General features: G+C 44.9%; 1 protein-coding gene across 1 annotated transcript in view; it reads right to left on the minus strand.

Moving 5' to 3' along the window:
* Window positions 1-27,311, minus strand: part of adcy5 (adenylate cyclase 5) — a gene marked incomplete at its 5' end in the record, with an annotated part of 184,942 nt that overhangs the window by 66,852 nt on the left and 90,779 nt on the right. Inside the window, 2 exons of the mRNA XM_080498590.1 lie at window positions 12,466-12,587; window positions 13,029-13,178. Coding sequence (XP_080354716.1) covers window positions 12,466-12,587; window positions 13,029-13,178 — 272 coding nt within the window. The remainder of the gene's footprint in view (window positions 1-12,465; window positions 12,588-13,028; window positions 13,179-27,311) is intronic.

Raw genomic sequence — 27,311 nt, forward strand, 5'->3', positions numbered from 1 at the left:
ATATAGGTTCTTTCCATGTGGGATACTCTGAACCACAACAAAAAAACCTGTTAAATGTCATTCCTGGGATCTTTGATGAGGTGGACTTTAGCTTTCATGCTACAAGATGCTGAAGCAGCCTGTCAAAAGATCTGAGAGCAGAAAAGTATAGAAACATTTCTAATTCATGTTTTACCTGTAGCTGCATTAGGCAAGGCTGTCTGTGGATCAGCGGAAGTGTGTGAGAGGTAAAAATACATGTCATACATATTTTCACACCTCACTACACGAATATCCTCCATTTGAGTCCTTTCCTGAGTGGAAGGCCCATGTTTACCTGCTGATGTGTGGGTTTTCTCCACTGCCACAGTCCAAAAACATGTGTTCAGGTGTCATTAGTGAGTCTAAACCTTTTGTAGGTGTAAATGTGAGTATGTATGACCATCCGTGCCTCTGTGTTCGCCGTGTGATGCACTGACACACACATTACCACTGGTAAATCGACACTTATTTTTTTGGCACTTTCCATTACTGAATATTTTGTTCCTTTCAAATGTGTGCATGTAGTTGGGTTGATTATGTAAACACTCCCACACATCATCAGAAACACTAATACCAATCATTACATTTTTCATTTGGTTAAATGTTATTTGTTCTCTTGTCTAAATTAGTCTTTTCCTCCTCTACTGTTACATAAACTATCTTCATGTACTCATTCACTACATCCATGAATCTGCTTGCACACCTCAAACATCTTGGCTGCTCTTAATGGAACATTTTTAAGACATTTTAGTTTCACATAAACACCAAAATTCCATTTATATAGGATCAAATCTTTTAAAATGTGTTAAATTGATCAAAATGTTACCATTTATACCCCGGCTCCTTCTGTTTTCAATCTCGCTCCTCAGTGGCTGCAGTGGAAGCTGGCACTTCTCTTCCTGTTGTTCCTCAGACTCTCAGCAGAGGAACAATTACACCGAAACGTCATCAGCCGCTTCTCGACAAGCCGGTCACACCTGGTGTGTTGGCCATTAAACACATGCTCATGACAGAACTCAGCTGAGCTTAGCAGATGTGACTAATGTGCGGCCCACTCTCGTAAAGTCTCATAAAGACCAGACGACACAGGAGCTTCATCTTCCAGTCGCTGTTGTGTATCAGCTTTGTTAAACAACACAGTCTCTTCATGAAGTATGAGTAGAACCACGTCTGTTCTGTCTTATGCTGCAGACCATTTCTTTTTTAAACATAGACAGTAAGTACAAAAGTACAAAAGCAATGTCTTGAATAGGATAATAACGCCTTGGGCACAGGAGCAACTTTGTGGTCTGATGAAACAAAACATAAAGAGCTTCAATAGAAGCTATTAAGTATAAAAACCTAATTGTGGAAGCTGCAGGCTATAAACCTGTAGCTGTAGAAAAACATGCTTAAACTGGTGGTCACACGCTCGCTCGTACCCGCATGCACACACTGTGATATATGTGTACTTATATGTAATTGTATATAAATATGTATGTCTAGATAGGCGTGTGCGAGATTTCTTTATTCTGTGTCCATGTATATTTCTATTTAAAACAGCTTAACACGTACACACACACACACACACACACACACACACACACACACACACACACACACACACACACACACACACACACACACACACAAAGTGACTTAATTTCCCCCGAAAATAGGGAGAGAGAGAGAGAGAGAGAGAGAGAGAGAGTGAGAGCGATTCCTTCACTGTGACAGTGATGAAAATATGTTTTTGTTTTCTCAGAAGTCGGATCATCTTTAATGCAGTTAGTCCACATAGTGGTTCCAAACCTCACTTCAGCTGTGTACTTCTCTCTGGTCTGAGGATTACACACATTTACTATAGGAGCAGATTTTTAATTATTGGCACATATCACAATCAGTGAAGCATAGTTACATGAGAGGAGCAGAGTTATTTCACACACCTAAAGATGATAACAGAAACCACATTTTACTTAATTCCCTCCTTTATCAGAAGTTGAACATGAGAAAAGTCAAGATCCCTGACATAGATGATTCTTATTTGATACCTCGCAAAAGTGCAAGCCACGACACCACGGTACCATCATGACTAATGTCAGAGTAATCTATCTACAAAATATCTATCAATAAAATGTTTTATTAATAGGCCTGGAGGTATTGATTTTTATTCGTCCTAATATAGAATTATCATCCACTCTCTATGCAGGTTTTCTCCAGGCACTCAGGTTCCCTCCACCAATCCAAAAACATGCAATGTTTAAAATGTTTAAGATTCAGGATGTTTAAAATTCCTCATAAATGTTTACGCCAAAGGGAAAACGACCAGAATAATTTAATACAAACATTCTTAAAACATCCTGACATGACAATACATATAGAACTGTGGAACAAAAACTAAGAAAATGTCAGGGTGTAGGGTGAGGTCCCCTTTAAGAGTGGGCGGGCCATAGGTCTGGGCTGTCAGCACCTCACCTGTGGCCACTTCTTGTAATCACCCTGCCCTATATATGTCCTGTCTGTGTGTTTGTTCAGTGTTGGTTTGTTTGTTAGCGATGTCCCGTCCGTCCGGTCCAGCGCTAGTCTTCCATGTCTCGTCTGTCCTGTCCAGTCATTGGAGTCAAGCCTGCTGTGCTCCTCATGTCAAGGAGCAACCTGCGATTCATCGGTCTGTGCTGTCCTCAAATAAAAGACTTGATTGAACCCAGCCTGTTTCCAGAGTCCTGCACTTGGGTCCTGTCCGTATCCGTGACAGAACAAACCAACCATCATGGACCCAGCGGACTCTGGTCACCAGCTGCTAGGAGCAGTTGGTCAGCAGGGAGACCGGCTCACTCAACACGACGAGCAGTTGTCTGGTTTAACGGCGGGTCTCCACGACCTTTCTCATCGACACACGTCAGTGGAGAGTCAACTGAACCAACTCACCGGTCACCTCCAGCAGCTCATCACTCGCCTCTCGGTCCCAGAGGTTCGGGCTGCCACTGCCGCCGCAGTGCCGCCAGCCGCCGCCGCCGTTGTGATGCCGCCATCACCGCTCTCAAGCCCAGCGCGCTTCTCGGGGGACTCCGGGGATTCGCGACCCTTCCTGGTCCAGTGTGGTCTCCACTTCGAGATGCAGCCGGGGGCGTTCCCAACAGAGAAGTCCAGGGTCGCGTACATCATCTCCCACCTGTCCGGCAGAGCGGAGGCTTGGGCCACCGCTGAGTGGAACCGCCAGTCCCGGCTGTGTGACTCGGTGGACGAGTTCGCAGCCGCGCTGTCGAAGATCTTCGATCGGCGTCCCGGCGGACAGGAGGCGGCTCGAGTGCTGGCAGCGCTGCGTCAAGGAAGGAGGTCGGTGATCGATTACGCGATTGAGTTCCGCACTCTCTCCGCAGACTGCGCCTGGAACAATGCGTCACTGCGGGACACCTTCCTCTACGGGCTGGCCAGCCCGGTTCGCGACCAGCTCTTCCTGAGGGATCTCCCCGACGACTTGGACTCCCTCATTGCCCTGGCGGTCAAGATGGAGAATCGTCTGATGGTCCGTGATCGCCTGAGGCAGACTGACCAGCAGGGAGGAGAATCCAGGAGCGCACGGGAGGAGCACGCCCCTCTCCGCCCCGCCCTCCAGCAGGAGCAAGTCCCGAGTGTGGCACAACCCCCGGAGGAGCCGATGCAGCTTGGCCGCACGAGCATGTCCACGCAGGAGCGGCATCGGCGCCTGGCCGGCGGCCTGTGTTTGTACTGTGGTCAGCATGGGCACAGAGCTGTCGCATGTCCTTTTAAAGGGACAGGCTCACCTGGGTTAAGGAGGGCCCCGGTGAGTCTTAAGAACTCCTCTACTGCGCCTTTAAGAAGACTCACGCCGGCTCAACTGAGGTATGCCGACAACACGTTGGACATTGAGGTTTTCATTGACTCTGGTGCAGATGAGAACTTTATGGACCTTAAGTGGGCTGAGAGACACAAGATCCCCACTGAACTGTTATTATTGCCCTTGAAGGCTTTTGCTTTAGATGGACGTAAAATATTTTCTATTGATAAAAAGACTCTTTCTGTTCAGTTATTGTTTGGTCCCTCCCATGTTGAGGAGATTTCTTTTCATTTAGGGTTAAGTCCGTCCTACCCAGTTATCCTGGGCCTCCCTTGGTTATGTTTGCACAAACCCCATATTGACTGGGAGTCGGGGGTTATTTTGAGTTGGGGAGGGGATTGTTCTGAGCATTGTCGGTCAGTGTCTGGAGTTAAGGTGGCAGCTGTGGAGGTGCCTGGGTATCCGGACCTCGAGCGAGTTCCCAGCTGCTACCACAATCTAAAGGAGGTGTTCAACAAAGGGAAGGCAACATCACTGCCACCGCATCGTCCTTATGACTGTGCCATTGACTTATTGCCAGGTACCACTCCTCCCAAGGGTCGCATTTACTCTCTCTCACAACCCGAGAATCAGGCCATGAAAGAGTACATTGAGTCTGGCTTAGAGGCTGGGATAATCAGACCCTCGTCCTCCCCTGCAGGGGCGGGATTTTTCTTTGTGGCAAAGAAGGACAAGACTCTTCGGCCGTGCATTGACTACAGGGGCCTCAACGAGATAACCATTAAAAACCGCTACCCACTACCCCTCATGACTTCGGCCTTTGAACGCCTGCAGGGCGCCAAGGTCTTTACTAAGCTGGACTTGCGCAATGCTTACCACCTGGTCCGGATTAGGCAAGGGGACGAGTGGAAAACGGCATTTAACACACCTTCTGGCCACTACGAGTATTTGGTGATACCATTCGGTTTATGCAATGCCCCTGCAGTGTTCCAGAATCTCGTCAATGATGTGCTGAGAGACGCATTGAATAAGTTTCTGTTTGTTTACCTCGACGACATTTTGATTTTTTCTCCGGATCTTGCCAGTCATGTCAAGCATGTTCGTTTTGTTTTGGAGCGTCTTCTCAGCAATAATTTGTTTGTCAAAGCCGAGAAATGTGTTTTTCATGCTCCCACAGTTTCTTTTCTTGGGCACGTCATCTCAGAGGGGAGGGTGGAGTTGGACAGAGAGAAGGTCAGGGCTGTAGCGGATTGGCCGACCCCGGGTAACCGCAAACAATTATTACGATTTTTGGGGTTTGCTAACTTCTACCGGCGGTTTATCAGGGGATTCAGCTCTGTCGCGGCACCTCTACATGCCTTAACTTCCCCCAAGGTCCCGTTTTCTTGGGGTCCCTCAGCTGAGCAGGCTTTTTCGGAGCTCAGGGCCAGGTTCACCTCGTCTCCCGTGCTTGGTGTCGCGGACCCTGGACGGCAGTTTGTGGTGGAGGTGGACGCTTCAGATGTCGGGGTCGGGGCAGTGCTCTCTCAGCGCAGCAGTGAGGATGGGAAGCTGCACCCTTGTGCCTTTTTCTCCAGGCGGCTGACCCCGGCTGAGGAGAACTATGACATCGGCAATCGAGAGCTCCTGGCCATCAAGGCTGCGTTGGAGGAGTGGAGGCATTATCTGGAGGGCGCAGAGCACCCGTTTGTGGTATGGACTGACCATAGAAACCTCGAGTACATCAAGTCGGCCAAACGGTTAAATTCTCGGCAGGCTCGGTGGGCTCTGTTCTTCACCCGGTTCGACTTTGTGGTGTCGTATAGGCCGGGGTCTAAGAACGTGAAGCCTGACGCCCTTTCCCGGGTCTTTGAGCCGGATCCTGCTCCTCGTTCCCCCACGCCAATTTTACCTCCGACCTGTGTGGTGGGGGCGGTGACGTGGGAGATTGAGGAGCAGGTTCGGCGGGCTCTGGAGGGGGTGACGGTGCCGCCAGGTTGTCCTCCCAACCGCCTGTTTGTGTGTCCCCCGGTACGGTCTAGTGTTATTGAATGGGCCCACACTAACCTGCTGTCATGTCACCCAGGAACTCAGCGCACACTGTTTGTGGCAAGACAGCGTTTCTGGTGGCCAGAGATGAGCAGGGAGATCCGGGAGTATGTCCGGGCTTGCCCTGTCTGCGCGCGTAACAAGACCTCGCGGTCTCGCCCCTCTGGTCTGTTGCAGCCACTCCCAGTACCCACCCGACCATGGGCAGACCTGTCCATTGACTTTGTCACTGGCCTCCCGGACGCAGAAGGGTTTACCACCATCCTCACCGTAGTGGACCGGTTTTCCAAGATGGCCCACTTTGTGCCCTTGACAAAGCTCCCATCAGCCAAGGAGCTGGCGGAGGTCATGCTGAGACACGTGTTCCGTCTTCACGGGTTCCCAAGGGACATTGTCTCGGACAGGGGGCCTCAGTTCGTGTCTCGGTTTTGGAGGGAGTTTTGCAGGCTGTTGGGAACTACGGTGAGCCTTTCGTCCGGGTACCACCCAGAGTCTAACGGCCAGACGGAGAGGGTGAACCAGGAGCTGGAGTCCATACTTCGGTGTCTGGTCTCTGACAGCCCAGCTGCTTGGTACAGGCAGTTAGTCTGGGTGGAATACGCGCACAATTCCCTTCCCTGTTCATCCACTGGGCTGTCTCCCTTTGAGTGCGTGTATGGGTACCAACCCCCCCTGTTCCCAGCCCTGGAATCAGAGGTTAGTGTCCCGTCAGCTCTGGCGATGGTGCGACGATGCAAGCGCGCTTGGCTTAAGGCCAGAACCAAGCTCTTGCAATGCTCTGCTGAGCGCAAGCGGCTTGCAGACCGGCGCCGGGTTCCCGCACCAACTTATGATGTTGGTCAGCGTGTGTGGCTCTCCACCCGGGACCTGCCACTCCGCTCAGACGCAAAGAAGCTAGCGTCAAGGTTTATTGGACCTTATCCAATAATTAAGCTGGTTGGTCCCTCTGCAGTCCGTCTTCGTTTGCCCCGCTCGCTTCGTGTGCACCCCACCTTTCATGTGTCAAAGGTTAAACCTGCCCGGGAAAGCCCCCTAGTTCCCTCCTCAAGAGCCCCTCCTCCTCCCCGTATGGTGGAGGGTGAGGAGGTTTTCACTGTCAGGCGGCTCCTGGCAGCTCGCCGGCGTGGGCGGGGGTTCCAATACCTGGTTGACTGGGAGGGGTATGGCCCTGAGGAACGTGCCTGGGTACCTGCTAGGGACATCTTGGACCCAGGCATGATCAGAGACTTCCATAGGCAGCATCCTGAGATGCCTGGGCCGTCTGGAGCCGGTCGTGGAGTGGGGGGTACTGTCAGGGTGTAGGGTGAGGTCCCCTTTAAGAGTGGGCGGGCCATAGGTCTGGGCTGTCAGCACCTCACCTGTGGCCACTTCTTGTAATCACCCTGCCCTATATATGTCCTGTCTGTGTGTTTGTTCAGTGTTGGTTTGTTTGTTAGCGATGTCCCATCCGTCCGGTCCAGCGCTAGTCTTCCATGTCTCGTCTGTCCTGTCCAGTCATTGGAGTCAAGCCTGCTGTGCTCCTCATGTCAAGGAGCAACCTGCGATTCATCGGTCTGTGCTGTCCTCAAATAAAAGACTTGATTGAACCCAGCCTGTTTCCAGAGTCCTGCACTTGGGTCCTGTCCGTATCCGTGACAGAAAATAGAGTATTGTGTGGAAATGGATACAAATTAAAGGTGCAAAATGACGCTTAATGTCAGATACTAAACGAGGGGGCTGCACAACGGAAGGTTTCCACCTCACAATGTAAAGACCTCAAAGTCTGAAGACATCAAGTTCTCATCTGCAATGACACCTCCATTAAGCATTGCTTTGAATTTCATCACAATAGAGCATGTGATTGTCAATGTCCTGAAAAAGGAACCATTTCATTTGAAGAATCATCAAAAAGGCCAAGAGAGCTACATCTTTTTAAAATAAGCAAAATAAAATCAGAGAAAAGACTGATTTGGTACAAGATGATCCACATTAAGGGTCCAAAATGACTCCAAAGAGAACATAAAAAAAAATGTCATGTTTGGATTCAAGAGGGTTATTTTTTTTAAGTTGAGACAAAGAAAATATAATTCAAGAGGACTGTGTATGTTTGCGTGACAACTAATGTACAATATAGATGTGTTTCTGTTGATTGTAGGACAATTCGTCCACAGATGAGATTTCAGAATTTTTCTGACAAAATAAATACTTTTCAATGTACTTTTACAAATTGTTATTTGTAATTCATATTATACGTTTTTCATATATCTAGTATATGTCCATATATATTTAGTATAGTATCATATGGCTTTGTTAGGGATAGCTCAAATAAAAAAAATGTAGTTTATGTCACGCCCCACTCCTCAGAGGCCTCCTAGGGGCGTGGTTGGGTGTGTTTCTCTCTCCTCTCCTTTTGGTTTTCAGGAAGTGGAGCTGCTGAGGGATTCATCATCTAATTCCATTCAGCTGCGACGACCGGGTGGAGCTCGTTTTCCCCTGATCAGCTACACCTCTTAAACGGGTGCTCGACTCCACTCGGCGCTGGATCGTAAAACTCCCAGAGTTAGTAGACCTGTGTGTGCCGTGTCTCAGTCTAGTCTTTTAACTAATGCCGCTTCTCTTTGAAGACTCGCCAGCCGCAGCTTCCTTGGTTCCCTGTTCCTTGTTCCCACCGTGACCAGACCAAACTCGTGCCCCAGTTGCTCTAGAGCCTGCAGCACCTTTGATTCACTCTTGTTAAGAGAACAAACTCCGCCAAATGTACTCATCTGTCTCCCGCTGGTTTCTCCGCACCTGAGCCTCCGAAGTCCCACCGTAACAGTTTATCATATTGGCCAGGGGCCTCATTTATAAACGTTGCGTACGCACAAAAGAATGCGTACGCCACTCTCTACGCAAACCGTGGGATTTATAAAAAGAGAACTTGACGGGAAATGTGCGGTACACCACGGCAACTCTGACCCATGCGTACGCACATAACTGGGGTAAGGAGAAACTGCGCCACTGATGGCAGAAGAAAGAAACGGGAGAAACTGTGAAACTGATCGTGTAAAATAAATACCGTATTTTCCGCCCTATAAGGCGCACCTAAATACCTCAAATTTTCTCAAAAGCTGCCAGTGCGCCTTATAGCCCAGTGCGCCTTATATATGGAAGAATTGCTCTATTCGAGACTGCTATTTGACAGCTGAACAACCAGAAGCTTTTATTTTGACAACTCTAACTTCGCAACCCGATCTTCAGAGCGGACGACACTCCACACAACACATCCATCTCTCATGGTTGCACACCAACATTCTAACAAACCAAAATAAACTAGATGAAATAATGACTCCCTAAACTGGGGAACAAAAACACATAAACACAATCAACACAACACCAAGCCCAACAACAACCCATAATAACCTCCAACAACACAAAACATGAATTTGTCGCTGCAAGGCATGATGGGACATCATGCCTTGCAGCGACAAATTCATCCTGAGCTCCTCAGTGCAGCCGATAGAAACTCCCATAATTCATTGCAGCTGTTTGTGGTGTTTTAAATGCAATTATTGGGGGTTCTATTTGGTTTGTGGTGTCGGTAATAATTGTGTTGTGTTGTGTTTTTGTTGCTTAGTTCATGTAGTTTAGTTTATTACCGGTAGTTGTAAGTTGTCAACCAGCAGTGAAGAAGGTTTTGTGTGTAGTCTCCTCCTGGCATCGGCTGCAGGTAAGACTATCAAAATAAAGTGTGTGCACCTCTCTGGGTGTTAGAATCAGTGGAAAATGTAGCCTAATGGCTTTGAGCTATAAAGGTTGCTGACCACTGGTCTATTCAATGCACCTTATAATGCGATGTGCCTTATATATGAACAAAGTTGTAAATTATGTCAATCAATGTGGGTGCGCCTTATAAACCGGTGTGCCTTATAGTGTGGAAAATATGGTAGTTATATGACCTCCTATATATGGACAGTTTATTTGCAAGAAATGGATAGTAAAAAATTAAATTTCTACAATGAATAAACAAACATACTCCCTGGAGTGCACACGGGAAACATGATTAAGACAGTAAGTAGGGTAAATTATGTTTACACTGATATGAATGCAGTGTAATATCATATAGCCCATATAGCAGTGTGGGGCGCAGACTGGAGCCGGCGCTGTACGTGATGGGTGGCTTCTAGGTACGGAGAATTAATGTGGAAATCCTGAGACTTGCAATTTTGTACTAGTGTTTAACCCGTTCACGACCTTGCAGGCGACAGTGGAGAACCCTAACCCTCAAGCGGTGGCTGCTCACCCCTTTTCCTCACCCACAAGGCGCAGAGGAGAGGACCTAGAATCTGCGCCACAGCGGCACGCAGTGTTGTGGAGCGCACCATCGGGCTCCTGAAGGGCAGGTGGCGGTGTCTCGACAGCACAGGAGGAACGCTAGCCTACAAGCCCGAGAAGGTCTGCAGTATTGTAGCGTGTGCTGTGCTGCATAACGTGGCAAAACTGAATGCTGTGGCCTTGCCCCCCCCCCCCCCCCGACGCTGATCGTCTTGGCCCCGACCCGGACCCCTATCCCCAGGCATTTGAGCCAAACGCTGCTGCCGTGCGCCAGCGTTTGGATGTGATGCGTCGTTTATGAAAAAACAGGTATGGAAACAAATTCAAAATAATCATTTATTGATCAACTCTCTCATGGTGGTGTTGAGCTCGGACAGGACATGTTTTATCTCCCGCAGTTCTCTAGCAACTTCATTTATTGCGGTGATGGTGTCTCTCTGTCTCTGCAGGACTGCATCTGTGAGGACACGGCTGCTGGAGGGCTGGATGCATGAGGTGCAGTGGAGACGCTGGGCGCACACGGCTCAGCTGCAGCGCCACTGACCTCGCTGGGACCCGCAGCAACTACAAGAAATGTTGAATAAAGTTACTTGTTTTGTGAACGGAGTCTCAATCGTTTCTGTACATAAATGTGAACACAACTTATGGGAATACAAATTACATACCTTGGTCTTCTGCTTGTGGGCCGGCATCGGTGTCCCCCTCCACCTCCGTCACCACTCCACTCAGGAGGGATTCCCCGATGATCCCCGCCAGTGTTTCCTCCAGCGGGGTGAGCTCCGGGTGGCCCGTTCCCCCGCCCGGGGCACAGGCGCTCTGCCAGTGTGACGCCAGGCGCTTTTTTGCGTCTACTTTGATGTCTGACCACTTTTTTTTTTCACCTCAGCCACACTCCGACCTTCTGAGGCCACAGCATTGACACCATCCGCCACATGCTGCCACTCTGGAGCCTTTTTGGCGTTGGTGACCCCCATTGGTGACCCCAACACTGTGTCCACCAAATAATATCGCCTTCCTCTTCTCCACCTCCCCGACCAGAACTTCCACCTCACACTGGGTGAAATTGCGTTTCTTGGCTTTTCTTTCTGCTTTCGGCATGCTGTCAGTCATGAATCAATATTCATGAGAGGCGTTTCTCTGAATATTTATAGGCCAATATGGGCGTGGTATGAACCGCACACAGGTGCGCCACATTTAGAGTGGATTGTGATTTATAAAGGGAAATCGGCGTAGGACGTGCGTGCGCACTGTTTTATAAATCAGGATATTTTTGTGCGTAGGCACTTTCTGTGTTTCGTGCGTACGCCAATTTTGACACTGGTCACACCCTAACCCTTAAAGACTGCTTCATAACGATATATATATATATATATATATATCAGATATATATTTCATTATGTTTTTGTGTAAAATATACTTTGAAATATTTGAAATCAATAATGCTGAAAAAAGTCGTGGACGAGTTGTTCGTGCTCCATTTCTATCGTGGGAGATAAACCCTGTGATGGATTTAAATGCAGTCACTTGTTAACTCTTATTTAAAGCTGTAAAATACAGAATAATAAAGGTGTGTGTTGTGTGAGGGTGATGTCATTCACACTCACTCACCTCTGAATTTGGAGATAGCCACACCCCAAACATTTTGTCCATTTTGTCCATGCTACACACATTATTTACTTTTTTTCCCTAGTCACACACTGTTTAAATGGAGTGGACACATTTTCACATTGCAATACTATCATTACCACATTTTCTGTTGTACTAACTATGTTTTTCGTTTTTGACTGGCCATGCTGGGGGGGAGGTCTCATCCTGGTCTGGCAAAGGTGCAGCAAAGAATCCGAGTCTCTTTTATCTTCAAGCCCAAGCGATCAGCTGTACCATCTATTGCTGGTATGTGTGTGTGTGTGTGTGTGTGTGTGTGTGTGTGTGTGTGTGTGTGTGTGTGTGTGTGTGTGTGTGTGTGTGTGTGTGTGTGTGTGTGTGTGTGTGTGTGTGTGTGTGTGTGTGTGTGTGTGTGTGTGTGTGTGGTTCATTATAAATCTTTTAAATAGTAATATAACATTAGGATATACATAAGGACATAAAATAAATAAATCAAGCACACGCCTATCTAGACATACATACTTATATACACTCACATATAAGTACACATATAACACAGATATATTGTTTAAAATGTCTGAAAATGGGCAGGAAGAAGTAAATCATTATATATAATATAATCCTGCCTCTAGGAACATATATGCATTATTATATATATATACAATACAAGAGTGTGTCTACCTTTCAAGACTTTGTGAGGTGCAGGCAATGTAAACGTGCTGTTTACCCCCTCAGGTTACCTGACGTTGTCGTGCTTCTGGATGTAGATCTTGTGAAACATCATGTCTTCCTGCTTGGCATTGATGTCGGCTTTCATCTCCATGGCGACGTGGCGAGGAAGCACTGAGAGCAGGAGACGCTCCTGCATGAGGAGAGAAGAGGTCAAAGTTCACCGCGCGGACGGGTGGAGGGAGTGAAGAGGCGGACACTGTATCTACCTCAGCAGAGAGCTGACGAGCAAATACAAACTCTCTTCCAATATCCACAGCAGCAGTCACCTCGTGTCTCTCATCATTCAGTAAGTGTGGTAAATAACTGGATGTGGCAGGTGTGAGAACATCTTTGTTTACTTTATGCAGTATACTTGAAGGTTTGTTTGCAGATTGATTGTTTTCCCATTATTCCACCTTTACTGAATCAACTGCCAGTATGAGTGAATGTCAAAGTATCCTGGAGTATGAACCCAAAGTTGCTCTAATGGAAATCAGAGCATGTTTTAGTGAATGAATGTGACTTACAGTATAAAGCACTTTGAGATTTGTCATCAAGTACATCAATCTAACATGCAAGACATGTATCCTACCTGCTGCTGGTTCTCCCTCTGGGAATGAAGGCGAGCCTGGATGCATTCCCTGGTCTCCTGGAAGGCCTGCCTCTGCGAGCCCTCGGCAGGGTAATGAGTGCACACTCCCACTATGTTAGTGCAGGAGAAGATCAACACGTTGGACACTATCTGTGGAAGCAGGCATGAGAGAGAACCTCCGCGTGAGCAGCACAACCAATACTGGACAGAAAGATGAAGTTTAAACATGGAGCATCGCGTGGTCTTTCTGCAAGATCCTGGCAGAGGGAAAGTGGAAACTACTGGTACAGAAGGTATGAAGGCAGATTTGGATTTGGAGTAATTTCTAAGTGCATGTTTTAGTTTATCAAGCAGTGTGTGAACAGAAAGTCTCACACACACATGTTCCCGTGGAAGCCAGTCACTTGTCTTAGCAAGCTATTAAACATTTAATGCATTTGATTATTTACCATTATTCCATCATTTGTCATCAACTAATCTTCATATCATGTTTGAATGAAGAATATAATCAATCTCCTTGTGGAGATTTTCTTGTTGTTCCTACAATAAAGAGAAGCCCACATAATGATAATACGTAAACAGAATTCGGTCCCAACCAATACACACACACACACGCACGCACGCCCGCCCGCCCGCCCGCCCGCACGCACGCACGCACGCACACACACACACACACAGATCCAGGAAATGCTTCCAAAATAAACAAGTGTCAGGGAGAAAAGTGATTGTTGACCAGCTGCGAGTACACAGACTTAATGTACTGTCCAATTTCCTGAGTAACCTGGTTTCTGGTGTGCATGTAAACACACTGATTACATAAGCTAATAGAAGAGAGGTTACGCTGTGAAGGGGAGGGGAGGGGGCCACCTCAGGGAAAACCTTGTGTTAGGCCATGCTCGCATGTGTGTGCTTCACTCAAACATGATTGTTTTTAATTTGTAGAAAATAGGTTTGTCCAGGTCTCGTAAAGTTTCCTCCTACCAAACAGCTTGCGAGCTGCCATGTGGCCAAAGACATGGCTCCCTTTCAGTGGCAGGCATACAGTGAGTCCTGGGACTGGCAGCCAGCAGCCCCGCTCTTTTCATACAGCCATTTAATAGGCTGAATCAGCCATCTGAATCACTTTAACACCATGGGCCTCTCTGTTGCTGGAACAAACTGAACAAACACAGCATGTCTTTATTAAGTCAAAAAACCCTCAGCGGGTCTCCATGCAAAAAAAACCCAAAACAACCCAGCACACTCACAAGGAGCAGTGACAAGCAGAAGATCAACTAAGAAGTGAGGCACAACCAACACAAATACAGAAATGAGGCGTCAGACAGGGAGAAAATGGTGATTGTAAGAAAAGACCTGTCTCTTATCTAACTGAAGAAACTGGCTCGTCTCACAGTGACTAGAAAATACTTTTTCAAACAAATAATGTCAAGCAAAGACGAGCACAAACGTTTGCTCTCTGTGATCTTCCTCGCAGTATTTTGGTCTACTGAGTTAAAGACAGAAAAATAACACAAGCTGTGTCAACAGTTTTATTTGTATTATTACAAACACTATATAGGAAGTTATTCTTTCGACAAGAAGAAAGTCATATATGTGCTTTGTAAAGCTGAATTCATTGTTAACATATAACCTGATTGTTGTGGCAGATCACTCCAATAGCAAAGTTTACTAAATTGTGGTCTGCTGCCCACTAAAATCCAATGATTCAGAATAGACACAATTGCTGTGAATTAAATTTACAATTCAGCCCACGATACTGAAACTTATTGCCACATAAACTCTGACATGTCTGTTTATGAACGCCTGCGATCATGATTGACTTGTTGAATCTTAAACTGGCTCTAAAAGCAGAAGAAATTCAAGCAACGATGTTTGAAAATAAGAACGTGGGTCAAACACTGCCATCAATAATGAGAGAAGACACACACACTTTCCCAGAGTTTGTAGGAAATTATAAACACCGGGGACTTATGATGACAATGTAAATGTAAATGATGACATTGCATTTATATATATATATATATATATATATATATATATATATATATATATATATATATATATATATATATATATATATATATATATATACACACAGTATAATCCCACTATATAACAGTAGGATTCTTTGATCGTTGTTGTTTTTTAATCTGCTATTCTAACAAGTTGAGTTCCTTTGCCTTTTTTGATCATTTTCACTTTCTGAGTTGTAGCCATAAGGTATAAAGAGAGTAATTGGGACTTTCAGCTGATTAAAATGCTTGAGTTAATCAATCAACTTGCACTGCCCACATGGAAAGAACCTATATGAGGATATATGCACATATATGAAACCTATATGCAGCATATATGCACATATATGACAATATATATGCTGCATATATGCACATAAATGCTGCATATATGCACATATATGACAATATATGCTGCATATATGCACATATATGACAATATATATGACAATATATATGCTGCATATATGGAAAGTCCCACATGGACAGAACCTATATAAACATATATGTTTTAATATAGGTTTTGATATAGGTTTTGAATATATGTGACATATATAAAATTGGCCGTTTTCCTATATGTTATATACATATATGTACATATATGCGCGCATGTATGTGCATATATATGTACATATATGTACATAACATATAGGAAAACGGCCAATTTTATATATGTCACATATATGCCAAACCTATATCAAAACCTATATTAAAACATATATGTTTATATAGGTTCTTTCCATGTGGGTGCCCCAGCTTGAAATGGTCTCATTTGAATTTGCACAGCATGAATGCCCAGTGCATGGCAACAGATCATTATAGATCAGTTCAGTCTTTTGCGATATGCATATTGTACATGTGGATAACGCAATGACAATGTTTTGTGAAACCCTAAGTCTTTAGTTTAAGCAGAAGCCTAAAAAAGAAGTTCCTTTTCAAAGGTTTAAACCAGTTTGAAAATGTCCAAATTTAGTGTTTCCAGGTGGGCTCCTGCCACCTACAGTGGACTTAACCAGGCAGCTGCAGCTGTGAGCTCCACAGCACTCACAGCATCCCACCTACACACTGCAATAGAAACTGCATGCATCAGATAAAGTCTTTCAGCAGGTCAATACAAATATTCCCCAGCAGCGGTCTTATTCTATTAATACTGCCAGCATTCATTCAGGCCTTATTTGGAAACTGATGGGCTTTTCCACACCACAGAGGGGAGCAGAAAAGCAGGACTCCCATGTTTAATGCAGAGGTCATCCCCAGGATAAAACAAAACAAATAAAATGTTTTTTTTCTTATTAAAATAAACAATAATAAAATAGCTGCCGAGTGAGACTGATGACTTTCATCCTGATTACCTCTGTGCATAAATGAGTGCCTTCTAAAAGTCACATAATCACAGCAGATGATTTACATTCACTTCCATAAGCGATTCATGCATATTATTTTGCCCACCATTTTCATGTTGTTTTAAAAAATTTTTAGCAGCCAAGGGCATTCAATGGGAAAACTGAGCTCAAGGTCCCACAGCGACCTGTGACTGCTGTGGTGCCTCAAGGTACCTGCTGCTCACAACATTATACACACAAGTGAACTTTCGACTGAGCAACAGCAGAAGAGACTCCTGTGATATAATACATGGGGGAAAAAAAGCCTGTTTGAGTGATGTGAATCTCTTTTTTAGTTTTTTGAAACCCATGCATGTATGTCCTTGTTTGTGCTATCTTCTGATAGCCACAGGAGCGATCAGCATTAACTGGGAAATAAATACTTGCATGCAAACAGTTCCCAACAGCACAGAGAGACCGGTTGCAATTCATGTCGCTGTTCAAGCAAATTGCAAATCCTGAGAGGTCACATTTATTTTAGCACATGGCCACAGACAACACAGCGATTTATGTGAAGTCTGACGTTGGTAGAAGACACGAATTGCCACATGTCAGCATGCGACCTGCTTTAATTTAAGGAGGATTCAATAAGAGGCTGTATTTCCTCCAAAAAACTGCTTTCGTTTGTAAATGTCGAATAAATACTTTGTTATGGAATTGTAATTAAAAACTTTATAAATGAATTATGACTCCCCTCCTTCAATTGATAGCTGGTGTGTGAAATGAAGTGAAGATCACATACTGTATGCCTGTAAGAAAGGATACAATTCTTTTTCTTTACAACATAGAACAAACGCAGTTTAGATTCACATGTCGACCGAACATGTGTCTTTAAACTGAATGAGAAAACTTTAAAATCCATGCATGCACAGGCTGAACATGCAGACTCTGCACAGAATTGGCCCCAAAATCCCGTTTCCATCGCACAAAAAGTGCCGGCCGGTTGTCACCACAGGAATGCGGACTGAACCGCTCCAGACCGCTGCTTTTCCGTTGGGGTGCCGGGGACCATGGAACGGGTCTGAGTTTGAGGAGCTGTTTGCTGATTGCTCAGTGATTTACTACACGCCCTCAATATTTTAATTTGTCGGCTGGACGAAGCCTCTGCTCTCAGTGTGGTCAGCTTTGCTCTGGTTGTTGTTTTTATTTTATTTTCTTATCTTTAGTGCTCATCTTTAGTGTTTGTTGTGAAAGAGCGGCCTTGAGGGAGACTGGGGCTCAGGACTTTGCATCACGTTGGAGCTTCCTGTTTGCAGCATAGCGCTCGCCGTGGCGTGGATGCGCGTCAGGGACACAGGAGCCTTGAGCTTTCGGCTCCGGCGCTGATCGCGCTCCGGCAGCTCCGCTTCCCAGAGGCAGTCAGCGTTCTGTTCAACCGCGGTCAGTGGCGCTATATCGTGGGGGCGGACCGCGGAAGCGATGAAAAGGGGCTCGGAGCTCGGCGCCTCCGTGTTCCGGCGCTGAGCTGCCGGATCGCGATCAGCGCCGGAGTGGAGTGGCTCCTGCATTTGAGCAGAAAGCTCCAGACTCCCGTGTCTGTGCCTCAGCCAACCGGGGCGAACGCTCCGGCAATTTGCCCCGCACCCGAGCGCTCGAGTGCGGGGCAAGTGGCCAGAGCGTTCGCTCTCTCAGAACAAGGAAGTTGCGGCTGCCACTGCAAAAAATAACCACTGCAAAAAATAACAGTTAACTAAACAACAAGTGCAAAGTGGAGGATGTAAACAACAGAGGATTGATAAGATGTAGATCTGACGACTTTCTTTTCTGTTGTAATGTCACATATCTGTGGAGCTCTTAAGCCCCGCCCACTTTTTAAGCTCCTCTCTGCAGTGGAAACGGGTACCGGACCGAGCTCCGGCTTTGCTTTGCCGTACCGCTCCGTACCTGGGCTATAGTCACTGAGAGGAAAGAGCGCCAACAACAACACCACCCTGCAGCTGCAGGCTTGCAGTGCCATGCTAAGTCAGTTTAATAAATGCACACTTCCATCAGACTGTTTCAAAACAGCAGTGCGAGGCAGACGGAGGCGTCTGGGTTTCTCTGCAGATTCTCTCTCAGTACATCTTTGTGGGCATGTTAGGAACACCTTGGACAAGCTGCAGAAGCATGCTGAGTGCACAGAGTGTCAACAACACACGGTGGCCTTCAATGCATGAGGAGTTACAACTACAACGACTCTTAAAGCTGCAGCAGGAAGACGAGCCCTGTGAGGGCTTCAGCAGCTCCTGGAGCTGAGGAAATTAAAGGGGCCTTGACTCGCGTTTCATAATGAAAGTGACATGGCAGAGTAGATATCGCAGGGTAGAATCTTGGTTTCAGAAAGAACAATCAGACATTAGGGTATGGCTTAATTAGAAAGAAACATAGATGGTAGCATCAGAAGAAGATATAACTGTGCTCCTAAAAGCCTCTCCAACCAACACAAGTTGCAGTTTATGCTTGCTTGTTTGTGTTCCAATCTGAAAATATCACTTTTATCCTGCATCTATCACAATTTCATTCAGTTAGAATTTTTTTTTAACATAATCATTACTAGTTTTAATCTCCACTTAATTGGGCCACGTTTAGACGACAACATTTTCAAGTGAGAATGGAAAACTTTCATTGTGTTTTTGGGGTCCATTTACCCAACAACGATGCTCTAACACACACTTTTGGACCTGTTTTTGAAAACAGGTCCAAAAGTGGAACTTTTTTAATGCACTCGGGTTCCATGTCAATGGCGGAAATGCTGCTATTGCACATGTGTACCTTGACCACACTGAAAGATGTCATATCTACAAAAAGAAAAAATATAATATACGTAGATATGTAAGTTCAGTTTCATTGCTGAAAAAATATCATTATGTTCTATTGATTGATATACATAGTGGATTGTGTGAATAAGCTTAAGTTTAATACACTCAAATAAGTAAGTAAGTAAGTAAGTAAAGTAAAACTTTATTTATAGAGCGCCTTTCTCAGACCGAGGTCACAAAGCGCTTTACATTTTTAGTAAAAAATAAAAGATAAAATAAAACAGGAATAAAATGCAAATACAGATTTAAAAGGCCAAGACAACACATTGATATACATAACATCCCTAAAAGGACTAAGCGAAAGCCCGAAGAAATAAATAGGTCTTTAGTTGACCCTTAAAGGAATCAACAGACTCCAGAGAACGCAGAGAGAGTGGGAGATCGTTCCAAAGTTTAGGAGCAACAGCCTGGAAGGACCTGTCTCCTCTGGTCTTGAACAGAGTACGTGGAACCATCAGGAGGTTCTGATCCACAGACCTCAGAGCCCTGGCTGGGGCATAAGGCTGGATCAGGTCTCTAATATAAGAAGGAGCCTGACCGTGCAAAGCTCTAAAGGTAAAAATCAGAATTTTGTAATTGGTCCTGTAGGACACCGGCAGCCAATGGAGAGCTTTAAGGACAGGAGTGATGTGCGTCCTCCTGTTTGTGCGGGTCAGGATTCTCGCTGCAGAGTTCTGCACTAACTGCAGGCGAGACAACTCCTTCTTGTTAAGACATGAGAATAGACTGTTACAGTAGTCTAAACGCGAAGACACAAAAGCATGGATAATCACCTCCAAATCATTTTGTGAGACCATTTTCCTGACTTTGGAGATTCTCCTCAGTTGGAAAAAGCAGTTCCTAGTCAGCTGTTTACAGTGTTGCACCAGTGACATGTCTTTGTCAAGAAAAACACCAAGGTTCCTTAGGCTCAGTTTAACAGACTGGCCTAAGTCACCTAAGTGCTGGGTTATCCCTGGAATTAAATCGTCAGGGGCTATAACCAATGTTTCTGTTTTGTCTATATTTAATTGCAGAGTGTTTTCACTCAGCCATTGCTAATAACCATAATAATTACATTTTAGCCCTTGGCTTGAAGAAATTTTAAATTTTCTAACTTTAATCATGTGTTCTATTGTTGCTTTGTAATTTATATTTTATCATATGCCAAATACATTAAAAAAAAAAATCATACTGATTAAGTATTTTTACATTGAAATCAGTTGCTTCTCTTCCAGTTTCATGTGTTTTATGGCCCATCCTGCCCTCGAGAGCATACTAGTTTTGCAGCAAAAATGCTCGCTTGAATTTCTTTTTACCATACCTATGACTCTAATGCACAGCCTGTCATTGGTCGTTAATGTGCTGCTGCTCCTATCTTTGTGCGAAATAAGACTGACTACATTGAACATCCTGTGTTGAACCTTTATTTTATTCTAGAAGAAGGCCATTAAAGATGGTGATCCAGGAGCTCAAGCGCCTGCAGAAGGAGCTCAGGGTCCGGCTAAGGCAGGCGAAGGAGCAGTACAGCAAGAAGCTTGAGCAGATGTTGCAGAACAACAGCGTGAAGGAGGTGTGAGATGGGATGAAAACGATCACTGGATGCAGCTCAAGGAGGGGAGTCACCATCGAAGGAGGAGAGGACAAAGCAAACTTCCACATTCACTCTCACACCAGACGACTGCACCCCCTACCTGCACCTCTGCCGACACCTGATCAGTGGGAAGCGCTCCCCCGCCTAAGGTTACAGCAGCTCAGGTGTGCGGAGAGCTGAGGAGGCTACGCCTCAGCGAGGTGGCAGGTCCTGACGGTGTGTCCACGCAACTCCTGACGGCTTGTGCGACAGAGCTGGGTGACCCTCTACAGCGCATCTTCAACCAGAGCCTGGAGTAGGGGAGGATCTCCCAGCTGTGGAAAACCTCCTGCATCGTCCCAGTCCCAAAGAAACCACAACCTAAAGAATTGAATGACTACACACTGGTTGCCCTGACATCACACATGATGAAGACGATTGAGTGGCTGCTGCTACACCAGCTGGGACCACAGGTCCGCCATACATTTGACCCCCTGCAGTTTGCATACCAGGAGAAGGTGGGAGTGGAGGATGTCACGTGTTGAATCAGTCCCTCTCCCACCTCGACAGGGCCAGTGGTGCTGTGAGAATCACATTCTGGGACTTCTCCAGCACCTTCAACATCATTCAGCCCCCACTTCTGGGACACAAACTAACGGAGATGGGGGTGAACACACACCTGATGGCGTGGATAACGGACTATCTGACAGGCAGACCCCAGGATGTTGGACTGGGGGACTGCAGGTCCGACAATGTGGTCAGCAACACCGGAGCACCACAGGGGACTGTGCTTTCTCCTATTCACTCTTTACACATCCGACTTCAAATACAACTCTGAGTTCTGCCACGTGCAGACGTTCGCTAACGACACTGCGATTGTGGGATGTATAAGTGGTGGACGGGAGGAGGAGTACAGGAAACTGATCCACGACTTTGTCACATGGAGTGACTCCAACCATCTATCTATCTATCTATCTATCTATCTATCTATCTATCTATCTATCTATCTATCTTTTGAAAACAACTGGAAGCTGTTCTATCTTAAATTGGCAACTTGAGCATTGATACAACATCTCCGAAATGTTGCAAATAAATTTATATCAAGGCATTTTCTGGATGAAGTGGGCATATATAGGTAATCCACATGGTTATATTGTAAAAAAAAAAAACCTTCTAAAAAGTTAATAAAATGACATCACAATTCTCATATGTATCCAGTCCTTTCACTCATCATCTTATCTTGCTTTTGCCTTCCAATTGAGCTTTTCCCGGTTCTGCTAGACGCCGTCCCCTTTAGCCCTGCTCATTCAATGTTTTAGCAACGTAGCAGTTTGCTTCACCGACTGGCTTACCTCTGTTGTTTTAACAACATTTCCCACAATGCTTTGCGTTTTGACGACAGTCTCTTGTGTCGGTCACATGCTGGGTCAGTATCAAATAAAGACCGCACGTAGATATGTATGTCTGTGTGTGTATGTGTATGCTTGGTGTGTGTGTCTGTGTGGGTGTGTATGTATGTCTGGGTGTGTGGGTGGGCTGGGATTTGGTGATGGGGATGGGGGGGGGAATTGGGGCTCCTGGGGGTTGGAGGGAGGCTGTCCTCCGGCCGGGCCTGGCTGGGCCTTCGCTCTTCCTGGTCTGGGGGGGGGGGCTGGTCTGGGGCTCGGAGGCTGGGGCCTTCTCTGTTCCGCCGGGGTTGGGGGGGGGTGGTGGGGGGATGGCCCCCGGGGGTGCGGCGGGCTCCGCTGTCGGGGCCGGGGGGGCTCCCTGCCCGCGTGGCCTGGGAGCGCTGCACTGGCCGGTCCCGGCTTGGCGGCTCGGTCGGGGCCCGGGGCTCTGCGCCCTTTATCCTTCTCTTGTGGGCCCCTCTGGCCTGGGGGGGGTCCTCTCTCCGCGCTCCGTCTGGTGCCTTCCGGGTTGGGGCGTGGCTCTCCGGGGGGGTTTGTCGGGGCCTCCCTGGATCCGGCGGGTCGCTGGGTGCCGGAGTGGCAGCGTCCGGCCCTGGTGGCCTTGGGACCCGGGGTGGTGCTGCGGGCCCCCCCACAACAGTTCCATTCACATCCAGAGGACAAACCACACACACACACACACACACACACACACACACACACACACACACACACACACACACACACACACACACACACACACACACACACACACACACACACACACACACACACTTCCACTCCCCATTGACGAGATTGTTCTGTTAATTATCAAAACCAAGTTGTTGTTTGCTTTTGTTGTTGTTGTGTTTGTTTTATTTATTTATTAATTAATTTATTTTTGTTTTATGTCCTTTTGTTTTTGCTTTTGTTATAATTGTTGTGATTATTTAGGTCTTTTGCTCTGTTGTTGCTCAGGCTGGTCTTAATCTCATGGCAGTTGGAAAATGTTTAGATCACTGTGGTTAATGTATTATCAAAAAGAAAAAAGAAAAAAAAATGTATGTAGCACTAACAAGGGTATTGTATGTATTTTTTATTTATTTACTTTTTCCACCAAGTCTTTCTCTGTCTCTCCTCTCCTCTATCCTCTCCTCTCCTCTCCTCTCCTCTATCCTCTCACCCCAACCGGTCCGCAGAATTCCTCCACCTCTGACTCTGGTTTCTGCAAAGGTTTGTCCTTGTTGGGGGAGTTTTTCCTTTCCACAGTCGCAAACACACCTGCTTGCTCATGTGGATATGTTGGGCTTTTCTATTTTCTCTATAAAAGCAAATTGGAATGACAAAAAAATAAAAAAATAAAAAAATAAATAAAATAAAACGTTTTTTTTAAATCTAAAAAAAATGAAAAAATGAAAAAAATTAAAAAATAAAGACCGCACACAGAATGTAACAATAACGTCCAATAACGGTCAGCACCTGCGTACTTGGCAAATTGATTAGACTTTTGTCTGCAGCCCGTCGCTGTGAGAGGTTGAAACCTGCTGTACGGTTTCATTCTGGGTTTCTTTTAGAGGGATCTTTTTTCAACAGTGGACATTTCAGGCTGTTAGCTTAATTGTTCAACATATTCAACATTTCTGTTGTTGCTGTGTAAACGTGCTTCACGAAAGAAAAATTTAAAAAAGATGAATTTCATGCAAAATTAGGATTTTGATCAAAGCAAACCATTCTTAAGACATAACACACATAAAATTAATGAAACAATGAAAATACTACTCTGATTTCAAAAGCATGTTATGATGATGCCACATTCCATTGTGTTTGAAGGAATGCTAAAGATTGTTGAATCTAAAATGTTAAAGTACCATAATTACAAGGAATACTGGTTCTTAGATGAAATCCATGAAATGTATTTTGAGCAAAAAGCCAGTGAAAGAGAAAAATTGCGTTTTTATTACAGAAACTTTTCTGTCCCCTCCCACTTCCGATTAGATTATCGAATTGGTTTGGAGTCAGCACCCCGCCACACTGAGGCACATTGTGTGCTCGAAAGATAAACACAGGTCATGTGCTGCATGCCTGGCTCTGAAGGGCAATGTACAACAGGGTGAAAGTCTCTCGCCTGCAGTTATTCCAGTAATAGCCTATATGTGGGTGGTCCAACAAATGGAAGCTCAATGAAAATGTCAATGTTTTTTCACAATGAAGAAGTGTAAACCATAAATAACTGTTCACATGGTGCATTGAATATGACTGAAGTGATAATTGACTGATATAGAATTTTATGAAAATCAGACCTTTCTTACAACTGAACTGAAGTAACCATCCTTTAAAAGCGCAAAGACACAATGTAAGTAACATGTCATAATCAAACCATACAGAATGTATCCTCATAAGCATATGAAATGGAAGGTTGATTTCTAAAATAGTAAATTATTTTCAGTAAACTTCAGTAAACAACAATATACATGTCCATGCAGACATGGAAAAATGCTCCAAGTAATTTGTTTGCAGATGACAACATGAATCCCCATTATGTATTGGCAGGTCTATATTGAGCAATCAGACTGATTGATATTTTATGTAAGCAGAGGTACATTTTCCATGAATTTACTGTCATCCATCTGAAAACTGACTAAATACAAGGAATATGACTGATTTCATGAGGATGCACAGGCACACAAAACAGTTACTGGTGTGTTGGGATCCCACAAGACAACAGGAAGTTGGTTTATTTTTGATGAAAGACAATCTTCATTTGTCCCAGAGCATCTCATTGCAGGGGGTCCAGTTGCCACGTGCATGTAAATCCTCCCCCTTTCTGCAAAAAGGAGACTGACTTACTCCATGCATTCAGCCAGTCACCGATTGGTGGAGACACAGAAGATTCGACACCTTTGAATTCTCCCCACTTCATCAAAGGCATTTGGAGAGATTCTACAAAAAGCTTTTGCTCCTGTTCTACGATGGAGGAGGTGGGTTGCTGGTGGCAGCTTACACAGTGTTAGCATACAACCAGAGGCCTGCAACCAAAGTGCCTCAACTCCTCTTCTGACTGACCACGAGCGTCAGAACGTCCCCAGAACCAGAGACCAGCACCCAGAGTTTGATCTCCCATCAACCAGTAAAACCATCACAGACCAGAGCGACCAGCTCCTCAGTCTGTACAAGGGAACAACCAGGACTTTGCAAAGAAAGACTCTCCTGAAATCATCAACTTGGTCTTCTTCTCCTCAACCTGCCACAACCACAGTTAGCAGGAGATGCTAACTGCTACCGGAGCTCGCAACTTCTCTCCAGCCTGGACAACAACCAAACTCTTTCTTCAAGACAGCAAGGAAGAGGACATAACCAACTGGGCAAATACCTGAGAATAGTTAAATCTGATTCTATGATAGAACTGTTTAACTTTTATGAAGATGTGTTGATTCTGTTAGTGTGATTGAGGTCTATTGATAATGATATTAGATTCTATTACAGTGACTGTGTTTTATTGATAATGATATTAGATTATATTACAGTGATTGAGTTCTATTGATAATGATATTAGATTATATTACAGTGATTTAGTTCTATTGATAATATTAGACTTTATTACAGTGATTGAGTTCTATTGATAATGACATTAGATTCTATTACAGTGATTGAGTTCTACTGATAATGATATTAGGAGTTGTTATCAACCTGTAAACCAACGTTAGCTCTGCCACAGACACAGGGTCTGCATGCTAATATTTGCTTTACGAACTAGTTAACTCACAATCCTACACATATCACATCAAAGACAACATCACACAGTAACTGAACACCATCTGACGACTCCAGATGTTTTACAAAGAAAGTCTCATTCACATCAACTCATTCTAGAAATGGTTCTTTAACAGAGACACACAGGAAGCAGATGCTAAAGACTAGCTTCCATGTTCCATTGTTCTCCAACACATGGTGGAGACCGAGGAGAGTCTTCCAGCTCTCTGGTAACTGCAATTGTAAATAATTTAACTTTTAATTCAAATTCCTAATTAACTGTTTAGTATTTCTTATGAGATTGATTTAACTGAATTGTCTATCATTTCCTGTTAAACAGGTGTTGCTCCGAGGTATCTAATACAGATCAGATTCAATTTTCAATAACAAAATTAATAACTATCTTTGATAATTATTAACCATTATCGATAGCCAAACTGCCAGAACCCAACATAAATGGTACCACATGCCCGAACTCACTACATAAATGGTACACAGTGAACAGAAAGGAAATCCCTACACCAACAATGTCGAGCAACCAAGTGATAAGTCATAGCCATTGTAATAATCAATATAGCATGGTCTGCACATAAACCACAATGCTAAATTTAAGTTCAAAGTTCTTTGAATATAAAAAAAGAAATACATCAAAATTGTAATAATTCATACCAAATCCTAAAATACACTGAGAAATATCAACAATTTAAGACAAGAAACACAGCTACATTAATAGTTTTTAATAAGTCTTGCATAAACATTGTTTGCCCCTTACAGAGGTAAAGTCAAGAAAAAACAGATGACATGACCAAAAAATATAGAGAGGGACCAACACAGGTTAGAACGGTGGAGAACCAGTTTGTATTGAATCTACCAACAAGGGAAGCGCTTGACCCGAGAGTGTTGAATTATCTTCACAGGCTACAATCGGGCACAAACAGCACAAACCTTGTTAAAGACTCAAGCATCTGATTCTGCACTTGAGTGTGAAAATGCTCTAAATCATGATTCTGCATGTTCTCTGACCTGAAGCTGCTTGACGTAAATCAATCCAACTGATCACACTGTTTTCTCCCTCCAATAAAACAAGAAACATACAGGATCTTGTTTGCCATTGACTGTAAGCAAAGTCGTCTTTTATAAATATGTCACCAAAATGCTTTCAAGCTGCCCTGATGCCTCACAGGAAGTACGAAACCCCTGGTAACTTAAAGGTCATTTGATGATTCATGCCTTTGAAGAAGAAAGACAAGCCCACCAACGAACAGAAGAAAAAGCATGTTCAATTTTTCATTTAATGCTTCAAACGAGAAGAGACTTTGAGGGGACACTGACGAACTAGAGATTCCTATAAATATAGCGTCCCCGTTTCAACTACAGGCTGCATGCCACTCCTAGATGTCA

The sequence above is a fragment of the Blennius ocellaris genome (genome assembly GCF_963422515.1).
Source record: "Blennius ocellaris genome assembly, chromosome: 6".
Classification (NCBI taxonomy): domain Eukaryota; kingdom Metazoa; phylum Chordata; class Actinopteri; order Blenniiformes; family Blenniidae; genus Blennius; species Blennius ocellaris.